This window comes from Leptonychotes weddellii, chromosome 6 (assembly GCF_054177405.1).
Source record: "Leptonychotes weddellii isolate Sample4059 chromosome 6, ASM5417740v2, whole genome shotgun sequence".
In the NCBI taxonomy this organism is placed as follows: Eukaryota; Metazoa; Chordata; class Mammalia; order Carnivora; family Phocidae; genus Leptonychotes; species Leptonychotes weddellii.
Window position 1 is genome coordinate 116863665 of NC_138374.1, and position 19396 is coordinate 116883060.

At 43.7% G+C, this 19396-nt stretch overlaps 1 protein-coding gene across 12 annotated transcripts in view; it reads left to right on the forward strand.

The window, feature by feature from the left end:
• The window catches only part of SRGAP2 (SLIT-ROBO Rho GTPase activating protein 2), a 226719-nt gene that overhangs the window by 134263 nt on the left and 73060 nt on the right, over nucleotides 1-19396 (forward strand). For all 12 annotated transcript variants that reach the window (XR_014146567.1, XM_081825140.1, XM_081825144.1 and 9 more), the window contains exon 5: nucleotides 16844-16906. Coding sequence is in view for 11 of the 12 variants with exons in the window: in XM_081825140.1 (XP_081681266.1) it covers nucleotides 16844-16906 (63 nt within the window). In the remaining variant the exon portion in view is untranslated. The remainder of the gene's footprint in view (nucleotides 1-16843; nucleotides 16907-19396) is intronic.

Consider the following 19396-nt stretch of genomic DNA (forward strand, 5'->3'; position numbering starts at 1 on the left):
AGTGGGAAGAGCAGAGAGAATCTCAAGCAGAGTCTGTACTGAGCTGGGAGCCCGACGTGGGGCTTGATCTCACAACCCTGAGATAACAACCCGAGCCAAAACCAAGAGGCTGACACTTAACCAACTACACCACCTGGGCGCCCCTAACTTCTGCATTTAATAGCTGTTCCTATGGACAAAATTGCTTAACCTCTCTAAGCTTGAGCATCCACAAAATGGAGATAATAATAACTCGAGTTTTTTTTTGTTTTTTTTTTAAAGATTTTTATTTATTTATTTGAGAGAGAGAGAATGAGAGACAGAGAGCATGAGAGGGAGGAGGGTCAGAGGGAGAAGCAGACTCCCCGCCGAGCAGGGAGCCCGATGCGGGACTCGATCCCGGGACTCCAGGATCATGACCTGAGCCGAAGGCAGTCGCTTAACCAACTGAGCCACCCAGGCGCCCCTAATAACTCGAGTTTTTACAAGGATTAAATAAGGGTATGCCTGTAAATGGTAAGTGCACAATAAGCACTAGCTAAATGTGAGCTACAATTACTATTTTTATTAATTACTAGTTGCAAGATGCAGTCCAGATCCTTCAGAAACTTATGCTGTAGTTGAAAGGGGAGAAGACATTTGCATAAATAACTCTGATCAAGGTAATGTAGCCATGATACGTGCCCCATAAATAATAGATAGTGTTCCACAATGATAGTTGCTAGAGAATACAGTACAGGCAGTAGAGGAAGAGCTCATGTCCAGCTCGGCTGCTCAAGGAGGACCTGTGAACCAGTGGCAACTAGCAAAAACCCTCCTCCTGCATTTATGATAGATAGCACTGATCAATCACAGAGCTCTTCTTTCTTTCAGTTTTTAAAACTTGAAAAGTGTGTAAAATATATATGTATCATAAATGAGTAACTATAAAGTAAGCACACAGGGGCGCCTGGATGGCTCAGTTGGTTAAGCGACTGCCTTCGGCTCAGGTCATGATCCTGGAGTCCCGGGATCGAGTCCCACATCGGGCTCCCTGCTCGGCGGGGAGTCTGCTTCTCCCTCTGACCCTCCCCTCTCTCATGTGCTCTCTCTCACTCTCTCAAATAAATGAATAAATAAAATCTTAAAAAAAAAATTAAATAAAAAATTTAAAAAAAGTAAGCACACAAGTAACTAGCCACACAGGAAGGTACGGAGCACCTTATCAGCACCCTGCTATCCTATACTCCCTGCAGTCACAACTCTGTTTCCTTCACTGTATTCGCTTGTCCCCCCCTTTTTTTTAAGATTTATTTATTTTAGAGAGAGAGGGAGAGAGCAAGTGTGAACAGGGGTTGGGGCAAGAGAGAGGGAGAGGGAGAATCATTAAGCAGACTCCCCACTGAGCGCGGAGCCTGCCGCAGGGCTTGATCTCGGAACCCCGAGATCATGACCTGAGCAGAAATCAAGAGTCGGCCGCTGAACCGACTGAGCCACCCAGGCGCCCCTCCCTTGCTTTTCTTAAATTACATTTTCTAGTTATTCACCCCTAAACAGCGTAGTTTAATTTTGCATCTTGCTTCTTTTGTTTGCTACGGTTTGTGAGTTCCACCCACGCTTTACCTTGTTGCTTTTCATTGCTGTAGGGGCCCACTTATGAATGCACCACAATATACTTATCAATGTACATTTTGTTATCAATAAGGCTTGGGTTGCTTTGCTGTGGGATTAATGCAAACGATGCCACTGTGAACATTCTTATATATGCACACCCGTGTCCACGTGGCCAGATTTCTAGGGTATATGCCTAGTAGTGGAATTGCTGGGTGAAAAAATAAACATATCTCCTTCTTTACTATATAATGCTAAACTGTTTTCCAAAATGTTATTAGTCATTTTCACCCCCACCAACAATGTATGAGAGTTTCATTTTTCTACATCCTTGCCAACATTTAGTCTGGTCAGATTTTTAATTTTAGCTGTAGTTTTATTTTTAACCGTTGTAATGTTAGCTATTGTCATATTGGTTTTAGTTTGTATTTTTCTGATTACTGAGTTTGAGGGCCTTTTCTTATTTTTCCTGACCATGTTAGATATATTCTTTAGTGAAGTACCTATCCTGAATATTAGTCATTTTACTGATTATATGTGTTAAACATATATTCTCCTACACTGTGACTTATCTATTTTTTTTTAATATTTCCTATTGGTTAGTAAAAGTTCTTAATTTTAGTGTGGTTGCACCTATTTTCTTTTATGATCAGTGCTTTTCTACCATGTCGAAGAAAGCCTTTTCTACCCTAAGATCTTGAAGATATTATTCCATTGTATTATCTTCTAAAAATCATAGTTTTGTCTTTCACATCATGGTCTAAAGCCATCCCCATGAAACCAGTTTTTTTTTTTTTAAAGATTTTATTTATTTATTTGAGAGAGAGGGAATGAGAGAGAGAGAGCATGAGAGGGGGGAGGGTCAGAGGGAGAAGCAGACTCCCCGCTGAGCAGGGAGTCCGATGTGGGATCATGACCTGAGCCGAAGGCAGTCGCTTAACCAACTGAGCCACCCATGCGCCCCGAAACCAGTTTTTATATGTAGTGCAAGGTGTAGGGCACAATTTAATTAAAAAAATAGGTATGTAATTTCCATATGATCATTGATTGAAAATTATATTGCTCCTCCCCTGCAACCACACACTCGCTTTTTTTTTTATTAAGATTTTATGTTTTTATTTGACAGAGAGAGAGTGAGAGTGAGCACAAGCAGGAGGAGCGGCAGGGAGAGGGAGAAGCAGGCTCCCTGCCGAGCAGGGAACCCGATGTGGGGCTCGATCTTAGGACCCTGGGATCATGACCTGAGCTGAAGGCAGATGCTTAACCGACTGAGCCACCCAGGCGCCCTTTTAAAAAAAGTTGTGTTGAAGATTTACCCCGTGCCAGGCATGGTCCTAAATGCTTTTCATGCAGAAAGCAGAGAGGTGACATTTGAGCTGGGTGTTTAGTGAATGAAAAGGATTTTGTAATTCGAGATGGAAAAAGAAGGTGTTTACGATTGTCGGGGGTGGGGCAGGGAGAGCAGGGTGGAAGGATTTTCCATGTGGAAGGAACTGGCTTCAGGACAAAAGAGAGCACAGGAATGAGGAGAACTCTTCAGAGGGTGGCCAGTACAATAGTTTGGCTAAATCAGAGTATTTGTGAGGAAAGTAGTCGAAACAAAGCTGAAAAGAGCCCTCCTCCAACAGAGGAGTTTGAACTTTATTCTGGAGAGCATTTGGGTAAGGTGGAAGGTTTGTTCATAGGAAAATGATGTAATAGAGCTGCTGTTCAGAAAGACCGGGCCTCTAATCCGGGGGCAGCGGAAGCGGTGCCAAGAGGGATGTAAAGGAGACAAACGTCAGATGTGTCATGAAGGAAGAATCAGCAGCCTATGGCCACTTATTGGAGAGAGAATTGGAAATCAATGATTACTTCTTTCTATTTTTATGCTGGTGTCACATAGAAGAGGCCAGTGTGGTGTTAAGGAATTTGGGATAGCTGGTGAAGGTGACATTGTCATGTATGTCCCAGGAACTAGATGGCCAAACCTTCCCGGAACCCCCAAATGGCCCATTACGTGTGCTCATTTTTAGAACTTCATGTGAAGTTCCTCCATTTTGTGGACTCTGGGTCATCAGAGAATGCCTGAGATTTGAATCTGGGTTCTGAATCACTACAGCTAATTTTTTTTAGATTCCCTTCATGTGAGGTAGATTCAGCCCCCTCCTGCCCGTTGACGGACCGTGGTTTTTGAAAAGCCCCTAAGGAAGTAATGAGGAACCATATTTAAAGCCTCAGGTTTGCTTCTCTTTTGTTTTACCAGAATATTTTGGTCACCATGTCCTGGGAAATGAATAATTTTAAAACATAAATGTGTGGGCGCCTGGGTGGCTCAGTTGGTTAAGCGACTGCCTTCGGCTCAGGTCATGGTCCCGGGGTCCTGGGATCGAGTCCCGCATCGGGCTCCCTGCTCTGCGGGAAGCCTGCTTCTCCCTCTCCCACTCCCCCTGCTTGTGTTCCCTCTCTCGCTGTGTCTCTGTCAAATAAAAAAAAAAAAAAAAAATCTTTAAAACGTAAATGTGGTAAGCCTTCATGTAAGCCAATATCCATTCATTCTTTCATACAAAACATATTTCAGTACTTGTTAGGTATCCAGTATTGCCCTGGTCCTGGTGAGGGCTACATATAAACATAAAATAATCCCTGTCTTCAAAGTTTAGACTTTGGGTTGTACTTCTAGAAATGGCAGTTTAGGTAAATCAGACCAACCTTATGCTCCTTTGGAGCTGTTTTTCCCCAGGAGGCATCTACTATTCTAGAAAAGATCCCTGAGGGCCAAGAAGCCTAGCAGAGCTTTTAACAGCCTTGTAGGGCTAACAGGACAAACACTGGAATACAAGGCCAAGGAGGGGGAGCCCTGGTAAACTTCTCCAGGCTTTAGGACCCCACAGGTCTACAGCTTAGAAGTAAGGGTGAACCAGAAATAGACTTTAGCAGTCTCACAGGACTCAAGCCTAGCTTCAAATTATCTTAATCTCTAATTGGATTAAGGTGATCTAGGATAGTAGTGGCTAGAAGCAAATTTAAATCCTCTCTAATGGAAGATACTATCATCCTGGGCCTAACAGTTGCCACTCATTGTTTTGTATGTAGCTTCTAAGAAAAACAATATACCCACAGGAGATCCATGCAATGGTTTTCAGACAGACTTTTAAGTTAACTATGTTTAATACATTTATGAAATCAAATAATAACCAAAACCCGGAAATTTTTAGAATCAACTGAAAATGGATCAAAGATGTAACTGTAAGAGCTTAAACTCTTAGAAGAAAACAGGCATAAATCTTTGACCTTGGATTAGGTACCATTTCTTAGATATAAAGCAGAAAACAGGCATAAATCTTTTGTGACCTTGGTGGTTAGGTAACTTTTCTTAGATATGACACCAAACACAAGCAATAAAAGAAAAAAATACATGAATTGAACTTCATCAAAATTTTAAACTTCTGTGCTTCAAAAGACACAGTCAAAAAGATTAAAAAGACAACCTATAGACTCAGAGAAAATATTTTCAAATCATGTATCTGATAAGGATCTAGTATTCAGAATATATGAGGAACTCTTAGAACTCAACAACAAGAAGACAAACAACCCAATTTTGCAAAAGGTGAAAGTCTTGCAAAGAAGGTATACAAATGGCCAGTAAACAGGTGAAGATGCTCAACATTGTTAGTCATTAGGGAACTGCAAATCAAAACCGCAGTGAAATAGCACTTCATACCCACTGGGATGGCTATAATTAAAGAAAAATAAGAAAAGGACAAGTGTTGGCAAGGATGTAGAGTTGTTGGAACCCTCATACATTGCTAGTGGGATTGTTAAATAGTGCAGATGCTGTGAAAAATAATTTGGCAGTTCCTCAAAAATGTAAGCAAAACTTATGCAAAAACATAACGTGGAGTTACCCTATGACCCAGCAATTCTATTTTCCTACATATATACCCAAGAGAATTGAAAACAGGCTCACTGAAAAACTTGTATATGAATGTTTATAGTGGCATTATTCATAATCACCCCAAAATGAAAACAATCCAAATATTCACCAGCAGATTAATGGATTAAAAAAATGTGGCGTATCCATTCAATGGAATATTTCTCAGCCACAAAAAGGAAATAAATACTGATACAGCATGGATGGACCTTGAAAACAGTATGCTAGGTGAAAGAAGTCAGCCACATATTGTATGATTCCATTTGATAGGAAATATCCAAAATGGGCAAACCCATAGAGACAGAAAGTAGATTAGTGGTTACCAGGAGCTGAGGGGAAAGGGTGGTGGTGTTGGGAGTTAATACTAATAGGTATGAGGTTTCTTTTTGGGGTGATGAAATGTTCTGGAATTAGTGGTGATTATTGCACAACCTTCTGAATATACTAAAAACCACTGAATTGTACACTTTATTTATTTTTTAATTGTGTACTTTAAAATGGTGAATTCTATGGTATGTGAATTTTATCTCTATTTAAAGAAAGGAAAACTGAAGCAGAAATTTTAGTACTGAAAATATATAGTAACTAAAATAAAGAACTCAATGCATGGATTGAACAGATTAGACAAAGAATAGAGAATTAGACAAAGAATACAGAATTAATGACTGAAAGGTAGGTCAGAAAAAATAGATCTACTGAAGCTTAGAGAGGTAAAAGGATGGAAAATACAAAAACGAGCATAGAAGACTTTTGGGATATGGTGAACAGGCCTAACATACATACACGTGAAGTTCCAGAAGAGGAGAATAGAGAGAATGGGTAGAAACAATATTTGAAGAGATAATGGTGGCAAATTGTCCAAACTAAAGAAAGACCTCAAGTTGCAGGTTTAAGAAGCATTATGAACCCCATGTAGGATAAACAAAGAAAATTACATGTGGGCACATTATAGTAAAATTGCTGAAAACCATGACAGAGAGAATCAAAATCTTTAAGACAGCTAGAGATAGAAAAAAAAAAAAAGGCATATATTACCTTCAAAGGAACAACAACAAGGTTGACAGCTGAGTTCTCAACAGAAATAGTGGAAGACAGGAGACAATGGAATGAAAAGCTGAAAGAAGTATCTTTCAAAAATGAAGGTGAACTAGCCTTTTTCAGGCAAGAAAAAATGAGAATTTATCACCAGCAGCCCTGCACTAAAAGGAATACTAAATGTTATTCTTTACACAGAAAGAAAATGATCCCAGATAGAAGCCTCGAGACGCAGGAAAAGAAATAGTGTTCACCTAAAAGAATAGTGACTGTTAAAAAAATAATAATTTCATATGAGCTGTTAAGCATATATAAAATTAATGAAAATGGCAGCAATAGAGTCTATCTCTAGATGGGGATGGGGAAATAGGTTTAATAGTATTGTGCAAAAAGCGGTAAGAATATTAATTTATATTAGACTTTGGCAAGTCAAGCATATATACTGTAATTTAGTTAGGGTTACCAGTAGAGAAATAGCATCTCTACCAATCTAAGAGAGGAGGAAACTCAATTAATAAGAAATGGCCCCAAAGAAGATAAGGACGATTCTGGTAAAGGCAAAACTGTTGGGACATGGAACGCAGCAGTGGCTTCCAGGGGTCAGGGGTGGAAGAGTTTGACTGTGGAGGGGGGCAGCACGAGAGAATTTTTTTGGTCGATGACGGAACTGTCCTGTGTCTTAATTGTGGTGGATTTCACAAAACACACAAAATATGCTAAAACAGTGACTTTCACTGAATTTTTTAAAATGGAAGAGAAAAAGAAGATAAAAAATAAGAGGAAAGGAGGCTATAGAGACAAGGAGAACAAATGGCATATAGCCGGCTGGTGGATTTGAATGTATCAGTAATTATAAGGATAAATTGACTCATGTAAAATTAAAAGGTAGATTGTCAAACAGATTTTAAATAAAACCAAAGTATATGTTGCTTATAAGAGAAGACACATGCCTTAAATATAAGCATATAGAAAGATTTAAAGCAGAATGATGGGAAAAGAAAGCTTGATAAGATCAGACCAAGTAGATTTTAATTCAAAAAGTATTATTAGAGATAAAAGGAGACATTTTATAATAATTGGAGTTTAGTTACCAGGAAGTAGTATATACTTAATAACATAACATTAAAATACGTAAGTCAAAAACGGACAGAATTAAAAGAAGGAACAGACAAATCATCAACCCCAATGGGAGATTTAATAATACACCTGTCTTGATGAATGATTAAACAATTAGACCAAAAAAAAATCCAGTAAAGATACAGAGAGTTGAAAAACAGTTAAACTGCCTAAATGACATTTATGGGCACAGTGCCTAATTGCAGGCAGATACACATTCTTTTCAAGTGTACTTGGAGCATTTATAAAGCCTGAATCAAAGAGGAAAAATCGAAGCACTAAGGTGAAAAATCAGAGCTGGAGATTGGAAATTGCCAGTTTCAAACTCTGGACATTTTCCTTCTCAGAGTTAAATGATTTTTCATTGGGAATGAGGTACTGGCAAGAAGGAAGGTGCCCTCTTCCAAGGATATAGATTTTTTTTAACCGTATGGGGACCATGTCGGATGGGAGTGGCAGTGTGGACAAAGTGCTGACAAAGACAAAAGGTTGCATACTCCCCTCCGTATCGGAAGAGAGTTGTCCTAACCCAGGTCTCCACTCTAGCCCCAAGGAAGTGCATTCTAGTCCTCTGCCAACAAAGAGCTCTACTTGTCTTCTGGGGTTGGCTTTAGGCAACTCTTGGGTCCAGCTCTGGCACCTGGAGTGTCAAGAAAATGGTCTCTCCACAATTGAACCTCCAGGAGCCTCTTCTCCTCTCTCGACAGTGGGATTCTAAGGCAACTCCAAAAGTACTCAAACTACACAGATCCTTCAATGAATTGGCTTTGCTGCTGGGTTCCTCTTTCTCAAAGTATTTAATCAGCGATTCTCCCGGTGCCCCAGGCATTTCCTGTATGGGTGCTGCTGACTGTTTTACTTCCTACCAGGCCGCCCTCCTCTTGGTGTTCACGCTGCCAACTTTCAGATGAGCTCTATTAACTTGTGTTCTTCCAGCCTTTCCCCAGCCATCTGGGAGCCACACAGGCATTCTTCCCATCCCCCAGCTCCTGGAATTCCTTATTGTGGGAGGGCATATGCTTGCAAGCACCTTATCATTCTGGCTCTCCTCCCCCCCCGCCCCTTCTTGCCTAGTTCCAAGCAATTGATTGTTTTTTCTCCAGCATTCATTTTACAGTTGCTGAGAGATTTGTGCTCTCATGTTACCTGTTTGCCTTTGTGTCTTTTGTCCCCTGTGTCCTGGTCTACCCAGGGCACCACAGTTACCTAGACACCATTTCTATGCCTTTAGTGTCCTGCCTGGGAGATCTTCAGTATGACCTCAAGAAATGCTTTAGCACTCGAGATCAGAGCCTGAAGACATTATTACACTCCTGCTAACATCATTATCCAGAAGACTTAAAGATGGAAATGTGCCAAGAAAAGGATCACAGTGGTGATTTAAGAAATGAAGCCTCAGACTTGGTTGCCTCCTTCCTTTTAAAGGATGTTGCTTTCAGCTTATTTTCTTAGCATTAGACTGGGTCCTTCTAAGAGATGGAAACAACCAGAGAGGAACATTCAGGTTTAGGTTGTCACAAGACTGCGTTTTAGTCTGTGCCATCTGAGGTCCCGCGAGAGCAGAGAGGGCCTTCGGCTTCTTCCTAGCGCCTGGCCCCATCCCTGGCCCGGCCCCAGTCCAGTGGGACTCAGTCTTGTCTGAATTATGTGTTTCCATGGCAAGAGGTTCTGGTTACTTGTAACAGAGCAGAGTGAACATCCATCCATGGAAGGTAGGAGCTGAATCCACAGAGTTCATGGTCATGCCATTGAATGGATTTTCTCCCAGGGCCCCTAGCATTACTGTGGTTATCAAGTCTGGCTATTCATACATTGTGGAACTTGTGGAAAAGCCTTAAGGAAATGGCTTTCAGAAACAAGTGCCCTAGAGGAGAAAGCCCCTGGATTTCATTAAACCAGAACTTGGTAACGGACAGTCTGACTTTTTTGACCCAGGCAGTAGGGAGCTCCTACCTTTGGACATTTAATTTATGACCCCAACTGAACGCAGTCCCAGTTGTGCAGTTGAGAAGGATTTTTTTCTTTTTAATCTTTCTGAAGGGATAGAAAGTAATTGTATCCTCATTTTCCTTCTACACCACCCCCCTCCACTCCCAATTTCCTCCTTTCTGCTAAACACCTACTTTTTTCCCCCCCTTGGGAAAACTGCATTATTTCTTATGGAGTCATTATTACTTTGGTTCTTACTGAAACTGAGGAGGAGAATAGATTGTACAGCAGGGGGCATAAGGAAAAGCAAAGATTCTGCTTCCCTGTGGGTTGATAGAGCCCTTCCATCGGAGGGAGTTAGCTGCAATCCTGCCCGGCGATCAGCTTCTGGGACCTTCCCAGTTCCACCTAACATGATCATTAATGTGTTGTGAGGGCGCAGACGGAGGAGCACAGTGTGGAGAGAGCACTCAAGTGGGTGTTAAAGGGGCTAGATGCTAATACAATAGTACCTAACAGTTATTGAGCGTACTAGGTGCCACATTCTGTTTCAAGGACTTTACATGGATTATTATCTCACTATTACCCTATTTTGCAGATGTGGAAAACTAAGGCATGGAGCAGTTGAATAATTTACCCGAGGTCATGTGATCAGGTAGTGGAAACAGGATTCAAATCCTGCTCCATCCAGAGCCTGCGTGTCTCTTCACCCTCCTCCAGTACTGCAGGTGGTCCTAGGCTGGGTGCCTCTTCAGCTGTTTGACCTTGGAAAAGTCATTTCACCGTTTGGGGCTCATCTGTGAACTGTAACCTGAGGGAGTTTATGTGGGCAACTTCTGATGCAGTTTCCACTTTGAAGAATCTAGATGCAGAGAAGGCAACTATGTTGTTTTATTCTTGTGGTTAGGTGAAAGCACAGTGTTTAAGTCTAAACTAAAATTTGATCTAGTTGATTCAACAACTGATTACTTCACGGCTCCTGTGCACAAAGCAGTGGGCTGGGCACCGTGGGAGACAGAAAGGGGCTTTAAAAGTTATAATCTGGGGCACCTGGGTGGCTCAGTCCGTTAATGTCTGCCTTTGGCTCAGGTCGTGATGTCAGGCTGCTGGGATCAAGTCCCATGTCGGGCTCCCTGCTCCACGGGGTGTCTGCTTCTCCCTCTGTCCCTCCTCTCACTCGTTCTCTCAATCTCTCTCTCTCTCAAATAATAAATTTAAAAAAAAAGTTATAATCTGTTTGTTTTGTTGTTTAGGCTAAGTAATTCAGATAATTAAACAAGAATCTACTTGAGAAACCAATTGTGTTAGAAGGTGAATTCTGAGACAGGTAATTTGGGTCTCAGACTGCATCCGGTTTCAGACATTTTCTTTTAAGTTATGACTCCTATCACCAGGAGCGCTTAACTATACCCATTCACTTCTGAGTGAAGGAGCTACTGGTGAGATTAGTTTTTACAGTGCTGACAAGCTCAAGAGATTCTTTAAAAGTGTCATGTGCCTACTTGGGGAGTCGCTTATACTGAAGCAACGTCATTATAACCTGAAATATCTAGTCTCACTTAGAAAGGCAAATTCAAAGAAAAAGGGTATGTTGTAGAATACCTAGATTTTTTTGAAGTCGGATTTCTGTTTTTGGCATGCTAGGTTCACCATCTAACTTGCTCTGGGGTCAGGTTAAAGTATGGAATCTTCTTGGCCGAGATAGAAAAAAAAAAATTGATCTCGAATAGAAAGCTAGCTTAGGACATTCCTTTTCTAGTAAGGCTTTTGAGACTGGAAGAGTTGTGTTCTGTTAGGTTCGGACATCAGATTAAAGTCATCTTTCTCAGTGATTTGTAAATTTTAAACTATTTTGTATACTGCTATATTCCCAGTCAAACCACAAGTGCTTGACACATACTAGGCGTTCTGTAAATATTTGCCAGCAGACTCCTTATTGCTCACTCCTTGAAATCCAGCATTTCCCCCTTGCCAAGATCTAGGAGTTGAACCTGCTTCCAAACATCTGATCCCCCACCTTGAGAAGGTAAGTCATTTAGCATCTGTCTTAGTTGGTGGGCTCCAGTCCCTAACCCACTATTTTCTTTATTAATTCCACAACTTCAGCGTACCCAGTCTTTTTAAACCTGTGCATAATGACTCATTAATGAGTTGTAAAGTGAACCTAGTGAGTTATGACTAACATTAAAAAAAAATAGAAGAGAAGAGAAAAGAGTAGGAAATAGCAGAATGCACTGCGAGTATTAAGTAGTTTTATTGTAGACACACCATAATATACTGGATTGCAATTTTAAAAAAATGTACATTTTGAAATCCCATTCTCCCCTGTCTTTAGAAGGTAAAAGCACTTTAGGCGTCCCTCTCATGGCAGCTCCCAGCCTACCTCTCTATAAAAGTTTTGCAGTTCAGTATATTTGTATTTTATCCTAGCTTGGGGCTCCCCAGAGTATGAAGTTGTAAGTGGAACACAGCCTTCCTAGAGCCATCACATGGTATCCTAATGAGTGCATGCTGACTAGGAAGAGTCCTTCTGTGTATACACAAGTGATGTGGCCGAGGGGACATCTAGAAGTCATGTCTGAGCTCTGACCTGCAGGGTCACCACCCGCGCACCCCTGCCACTTCACACGGTGCCACTTGTTTTGATGGGCTGAGGTGGGTTGGGGAAGGGCCAGACACAGTGTCTGCCATCCGCTAGCACCGGCCCTGCTGCCAAACACCCACTCCTTTTCCCCCTGTCCTCCCCACCAAAAAGCGCTGCAGGCAAAGCTCCAGCTCGCGAAACGTGGCCTCTTTGAAGTGCCGGATGAGTGTCCCTGCAGCTGTCGCTCTGTATCTGGTGGCACTTCTCCTGCTGCCAGAGCTTCATAGAGGCTTCGCGTCCCTTTCCTCAGAAACCTGTACATGTAAATTCAGTTTTACTTTATTTTATTATTTTTAAACTTATTTATTTATTTGAGAGAGAGAGAGAGAGCACAAGCAGGGGGAGCGGCAGGCAGAGGGAGAGAGAACAGACTCCCCACCCCGCAGGGAGCCCCACGCGGGACTCGATCCCAGGACCCCAGGCCCACGACCCGGAGCCCAAGGCAGATGCCCAACCAACTGAGCCACCCAGGCGCCCGTAAATTCAGTTTTCAACAGGATTTTTTTAACAGTTGGTCTCAGGAGTCTCTTTGGGGTGGGGGGAGGTGCTGGCACTGGTGGAGGGAGATCCGTGCCCTTGAAAATTGGATTCTTTTTTGGAAAACTGCTAGCACGGGCTCGTGGGCAGGGAGCTAAGTGACCCACCGTTCTACCTGTTGACCCGCTAAGCCTTGGGACGGCGCTGAGAGTAGCTCTCGCCACAGGGCAGGGGCAGGCCTTCCTCTCCCTTTCACACAGACGGGGTCATTTTGTGCGTGTCCAGTACTACGGTGTCGTAGTACAAAGAGCCCGTAAACAGAAGCCCACCCACCCCTCCAGTGCTGAGCAAAATCACTCGAGGGTAAGTTAAAAGGCGATCTCCCTGACAAAGGCTGGTTTTAAAACCCTTGCGTCATCTGTGTTCTTTGGGAAATGCCGACAGACCGGCCGTCGGAGCTCAGGAGAGGGAGTCATCCAGAGAAGAGGGGCCAGCCGGGGACCCGGCAGCGCAGCCCCCGCGGCCTCTGGGTGCCTGGCCTTCCTTAGCGGGAGGAGGCTTTGGCAGGGTGCGGGAAACGAGGCTGTGCGTTTCCATTCCTGCCGTCCGGTGCAGCTCTCCGTGGGGAAAGGAGAATTCCCGGCCCACTCTGTTATAAATGCACGGCTGGCAAGGGCCATAGCGATCTCACTGCCTTGGGATTGGGGCTCAGCCCCGCCTCGGCGGCCGGCAGAGTGGGCCCCCCACTCCGGGGCACCACACTGTGGCCACGCGGTTGTGGGGAGCTGCAAAAGAGAAGATCCCTGCCTAAGACACCATTGCACTTCCTATCCCAGAGACCCGGCATTGTTCACTGTGCCACATCTCTACTCTAAATTTAGGCATCTTTTTTTTTTTTTTTCCAGGCAAAGAGTACTATGCAAACATTTAAGAGAAAAACTTTGCCCAAAGTAATTTTTTCCCTCGACTTCTATTTGGTTTCCTGCAATGTTTAGATGACTCATTCTCTTCCAAGAAATTTTAAAGAAAAGAGATGCAGGCTGTGTGATAGTGCACAAAGCCTGCTCTGTAAATTCTCTTTTTCTTCCCTGCCTAGAAAACCCACTGCTTTTTTTTTTTTTTTAACAGGGAACGGAAAGGCCCTGCAGACTTCATTGTCAGGGACTCGGCCTCATCAGGTTTTGTTGTTCCCAGGATTAAATGTCCCTTTTGTTTTTGGGCGGGGCCCCCTTATAGCCTCGCAGCTCTGACAGCTCTGGAAGGCAGAGTGGACTGCACGGAAGCCCTTCCTGGCTTGCTGGGCCGCGCTTGCCCCCAGAGACGCACAGTTAAGGTTTCTGAACTAGAGAAACGGTAGCCTTTTAGCATCTATGAAAGGAGAGGGAGGCCCTGGCCATTTCCTGCCTCTCTCCCGGTGGCAGCCTTGTTCCTGTTTGCTGGGGGCTTCGTGGGGGCGCTGTAGCTGGGAGAGCCTCACATGTGTTCCCAGCCCAGGCCTCAGCCACAGGGAGCCGTAAGTCAGAATCGCTTCAGCAGCCTGTTCAAATAAACAGGGATAATAGTTGAGTCGGTCCTTTTCCAGCTAATCGGTACACGAAAGGAAACATCTGCCTGGGCTTAATTGCTTTTTTATTGGTTATGCTTTTTCTCCTCCTCCCTTCCCCTCCCCCCTCCTCCTGCGGCTAAGTTATTTAAGTCCTGGGTAAGCAACAGGGTAGAGGAATGGGAGCCTTCTCCTGGAACCTCCGCCATTTAAACACAAGGAGGTGGGAAGGGAGGATGGGAGGCTGGCAGGGGAGTTGACCTGGAGGCCGGAGGGCAGGGCACTTGGAAGTGATACTCGTGGTCACTTCCTGGCCTTGTTGCTGACTCTGGGGCTGGCTGGTGAGTCATTTTGCCTCACTTCACCTCCTTAGATCTCTGCTGCTTCAGTGGAGCTCAGCTCTCCTCATGATGGGAAGGAGAAGCTGGTATGTGAGACTCTAGATGAAAAGCATTTCCTCTTGTGGCTTCTTCCAGTGGTTGAGGGCATTGAATGAGAGACATTTGGGAACGGTAAATTTAAGACTGGCAAGATACCCTGAAGCCATCTATTTTGTAGGGCATCTCGGTCCCCGAGGAGAACTTACTCATTATCTGCTACTTTGGGAAGTGAAGCCAACCAACTGTACACTGAAGTGGGTGGTGGTTGCATCTAATATGGACTCAAGAAGCCAGGCAGAATATCATGAAGAATCATAGAATGCCAGAGGTTAGGAGGGGCCTGAGGAATGTGTTAGCCTTTCATTTTATGGAAAAGAAAACAGAGGCCCAGAGAGAAGAATCGAGCTGTTCAAAGTTAATCTTCTTGATGGTGGAGGAGCCAGGGATAGGAGACTTGTGTGATTGCCCCTTCAGGGCTCCTCCCACCCACTTCCACACTACCAGGTGTAAAAAGTCCTGTCTCCGCACAACAAAGGTCACACAGATGTTGTGTTCCATAATTAATTCCGTAAGAGAAAAAGGCAAAGCATTTAAGAGAAGGAAAATGCCTGAGGAACATGGAAAACAAGAAGAAGTTCAGGCTCACTACAGCTAGTGGGCTGCAGAGGGTATCATGCTGAATCATCAAGAGAAAAAGTGACTCAACATGCTTCTAGGCTTCTGGTGGTATTTTTCATTGGTACAGTTTTTCTCAAGGACAAGTTAATGGCATAAATGAATAGTCTTTGACTCAGCAATGTGACTTCTAGGAGAAAATGGGGAAAGGTGTGTGCATAGGTGATAGACCAAGTAATTTAATACAGCATGTTTTATCATAAAAATTTGTAAACAAAGTAGATGTGCAAGAATAGGAGCTACAGCAATATCATCTTTCATAATGTTCTAGAAGAATAATATGGAGGGAACTGTTCACAAACATTTGTTTAAGTGAGTAAGTTACAGTGTGTATAATGCAACCCCAATTTCATGAAAATCACATGGGAAAATCACATCACATACGAGATAAAGTGTCGAGTGGTGATTTCTTAGTGGTAGGAATTAAAAGTTACTTTTTCTTTTGGGATGTTTTCTACAGTTTTCTTGGGTTTTTTGTTTTTTGGTTTGTTTGTTTTTCTTTTTCTGGTTTCTTATGAATTACAATAAACGTATATTCCTTTTGTAATCAGAAAAAAAATAGTTTCAAAGTCATACATCTTGAATAAAGCAGGATCGTAAATGATTATGTTTCTGACATGTGAGACCTCTTTCCTTCTTCCCCTGGGAGCAGAGCTGTGCCGGGGTAGTATTCCACCTTCTGGTAGAAGGGCATTGTTGGTATCTGACAGGTAGGAAAGAACTAGAAGGAGCTAGCGGAAGATAAAACGGGGGCTTCCCCTCTCGATGACCCAGTGATGCCAGTCAGTTTTATCCCCTGCTCTCTTGGGCTTGGCATAAAACACTCAGTATAGAAGGTGCGACTCTTTTCTCCTTCCTGCTTCTTCATTCTTCTTTATTTCTACTGTTCCGTCTGTGTAGTTAGATGCCAGCCCTGGGTGGTAGCAGCAAAGAACCCGAGAGCCACTACTGCTTAGGATTAACAGGTTGGAGACCCCTTCACATGTATTATCCGAAGCCGGGAACATTAGCTAATCTCCAAACCAGTCATTATTGGGGTACCACTGCCCTGGGAGTTTGGGGCAGAAAGAAATCAAGTAAGACCTTTATACCTCCTTTCTGCTTGGAGGTTCCTATTTGGTGTGGTACTTTGAAGTCCTTGGATGTTTATGTTCTTCTTTCTATGGCATCCTAATCCACGTCTGACTTTCCTCCACAATTCTCAAGAAGGCTCAAGTGCAAGTGTCCAAGAAAGCCTACTCCGCCTAACAACAGTTGCTAGGTAGGATGTGGCTTTCCAGCCTGCTCTTCGGGGACCAGTGGAAAAATCAAAGCCTACACCCGTTTGCCCTCCACCCGATTGCCTGAGCTAGGCTATAGAAGGGGCACATTTCATTTTATTAAAACTCTTTGAGTAATCTGACCATAATTGGGTCTGATCGGAGTGCTTATCTGATTTGCTGGATTAAATAATGGGCCTTAATTGAGTCTGCTAGTTATAGAGCCAATGCTACTCTTGCCTTCGTCGCCCCCTCCTCCCCCCTTCTGTTTCCCGATTAACCTCCATTCCTCTTTCCTTGCAGAGTAAAGAAGTCGGCCAGCAGCTCCAAGATGATTTGATGAAGGTCCTGAATGAGCTCTACTCGGTAAATCAGATGGGTGCCTGGCCCTTTAACAAGCAGAGGGAAGCAGCATTTGGCAGCTTGTGGCCGTAGTCACATCAGCAACAGAACTGAGCTGAGGTTGAGGACAGTGCATGGTCCCCATTGGGGGTGACTCCACCCATTTCTTTTCTTCACACTCTTATTTTCAAATCTGCATTGCACCATTAATATGTGCCTGCCAGGAAGGACTTAATGTTCAAGGTTTCACATCAGTTCTTGGATTGATCTACGGGTTTGCGACAAGAGCGGGTACCCTAGAGGGAAGCACAAAGTCCTAAATGCCCCTGACCGAAGGGGCCAATTCAGGCAGAGAGAGCTTGGCATCGACTCCCTGGGTTTTTAAAAATTTTTTTTTTTAAGATTTTATTTATTTGCGAGAGAGAGAATGAGAGACAGAGAGCATGAGAGGGAGGAGGGTCAGAGGGAGAAGCAGACTCCCTGCTGAGCAGGGAGCCTGACGCGGGACTCGACCCCGGGACTCCGGGATCATGACCTGAGCCGAAGGCAGTTGCTTAACCAACTGAGCCACCCAGGCGCCCCTCTCCCTGGGTTTTTAAAAGGCCGAACCTCAGTGAAGAGGCAGGCTTCAGGTTTGGAGAAGAAAATACAATCTGTTTTGAAATGGCTGGCGCTTGAGGCACGTGATGCCCATGACTGATGCATGTTTTTTCATGCACTGGAAGGAGGTGGTGGTGGTGGTTTTCTACCCAGCCAGGTTTTGTTAATTATAATTAAAACACATATGCACATCGAGGAAATTCCTGCTGCCGTACAGAGACTATTTCAGTTGTTAGCTAAAGCCTTTCAGGGCCCCCGTCTTCAGCGGGGCTGTGCCCGGCCTTTGTGTCATTCTCTAGGGTTTCCCATCCTGTTCTGGTGGTGAAATTGATTTCCTGTGTTTACTTGTTTATTCACTGCATTTCTTTCCTTCCTCCCTCCCTCCCTTCCTCCCTCCCTCCCTTCCTTCCTTCTTTCCTTCTTTTCTTCCTTCCTTCCCTCTCTCTCTTTCTTTCTTCACAGGAAGACAGGCAGTGGTGACATGCATCACAGGCATTTGGGATCAGAGAATTCCATGTTCTTGATCCAAAAGCCTAGGTGTGGCTCTTTTGTCATGGCAACTATTAAGCAAGTAAATAGGGTAGAGTAGTCGTCAGACTGGTCTCCAGTGACGCTCGTTTGTTTGGACTTTCTGCCCTGTGACTCTTCTGCTCTGAAGCCAAGTAGATAGATGGTACTCTTTGGTTCAACTCCCAAACTTTCATTTCTTTCAAGTGCAGTTAAGGCTTTTTATAAAAATAGAAGCGTGTTGATGTGAACCGTTTACAGACTAGATGCGTTTTCCCTGAACCCTGTTGTCTTTTTATGCTTTACGTCTGCACTTTATTTTTAGAGCATCTTCTAGGCACCAAGAAGAGCTACTACTCCCTTTTCCTGGCAAAGAATTCACCAAGATAGACTATGACACATGAAGCCATTATATGAATCCTTTTATTTTCCCCGTAAGCATCGCAGGCCTCTGCTATTTGCTCTTTCTGGGGAGGAGTAGAAGGGATAACCAGCAAACCCCAAACCAGCTCAAACCCAGTTTGCCACTTTTGCTGTGGGACTTGAGGTAGCGACAAAAGAACAGCTCCTAGGGATCTGTTAGCTTTGCTCAGAGCCCGAGATCTCCTATTATGCTATGATTTTTAAAAAAATCAGTAAGTGAGAGGGTATAGCTTGTGCGGGAGTGAGGAAGAAAACTGGAACTTGCTGCTCTGGTTTGAAGAGGGCTGAACTGGCGAGTCGGACTGCAGTCTTCAGGCAGTCCAACATCGGCCAGTGCTTTCCTGCTGACGCAGAGCATGAAATCTTCCTGCTGGCGTATGCAAACTGAGAATTGGCTGGGCATGGAGTCCCCTGCCAGGAGGTGAATGGGTAGACCCTCTTTTTATTTTTATTTTTGTTCTGTTTTATTGTTGTGTCGTTGACACACAGTGTTATGATGGTTTCAGGCACACAACATAGTGATTCAACAAGTCTCTACATTATGCTGTGCTCACGAGCCCACCTACCATTCGTCACCATACAATGCTATTACAATACCACTGAGTATATTCCTGTTGCTGTATCTTTTATCCCTGGATACACACTCTTTTAATTTGTCCAAGGCCAAAATACAAATTTAATTTGACCCAGGTCTCCCCACAACTTCATGTACTGGTATCTCCAGTCACACTTCCTAAAATATCTGACAGTAGTTAAGGGTCAAGTGAGTTTGCAGATTCTATAGGCCATTAGAATCTAGTTCAGAGGATAGAATTGACTTGTTTCTTCTGTAGGGTGAGATGAGTGTAGGACTGGTCTCAGTAAGGCACCATGGCATGGGGGTGGCTGACTATCCCAGTTTGCCTAGAACTGAAGGGTTTTGGGGGCACATGAGACTCTGAGTGCTACACCTAGGAAAGTCCTTTGGTAAGCCAGGACAACTGG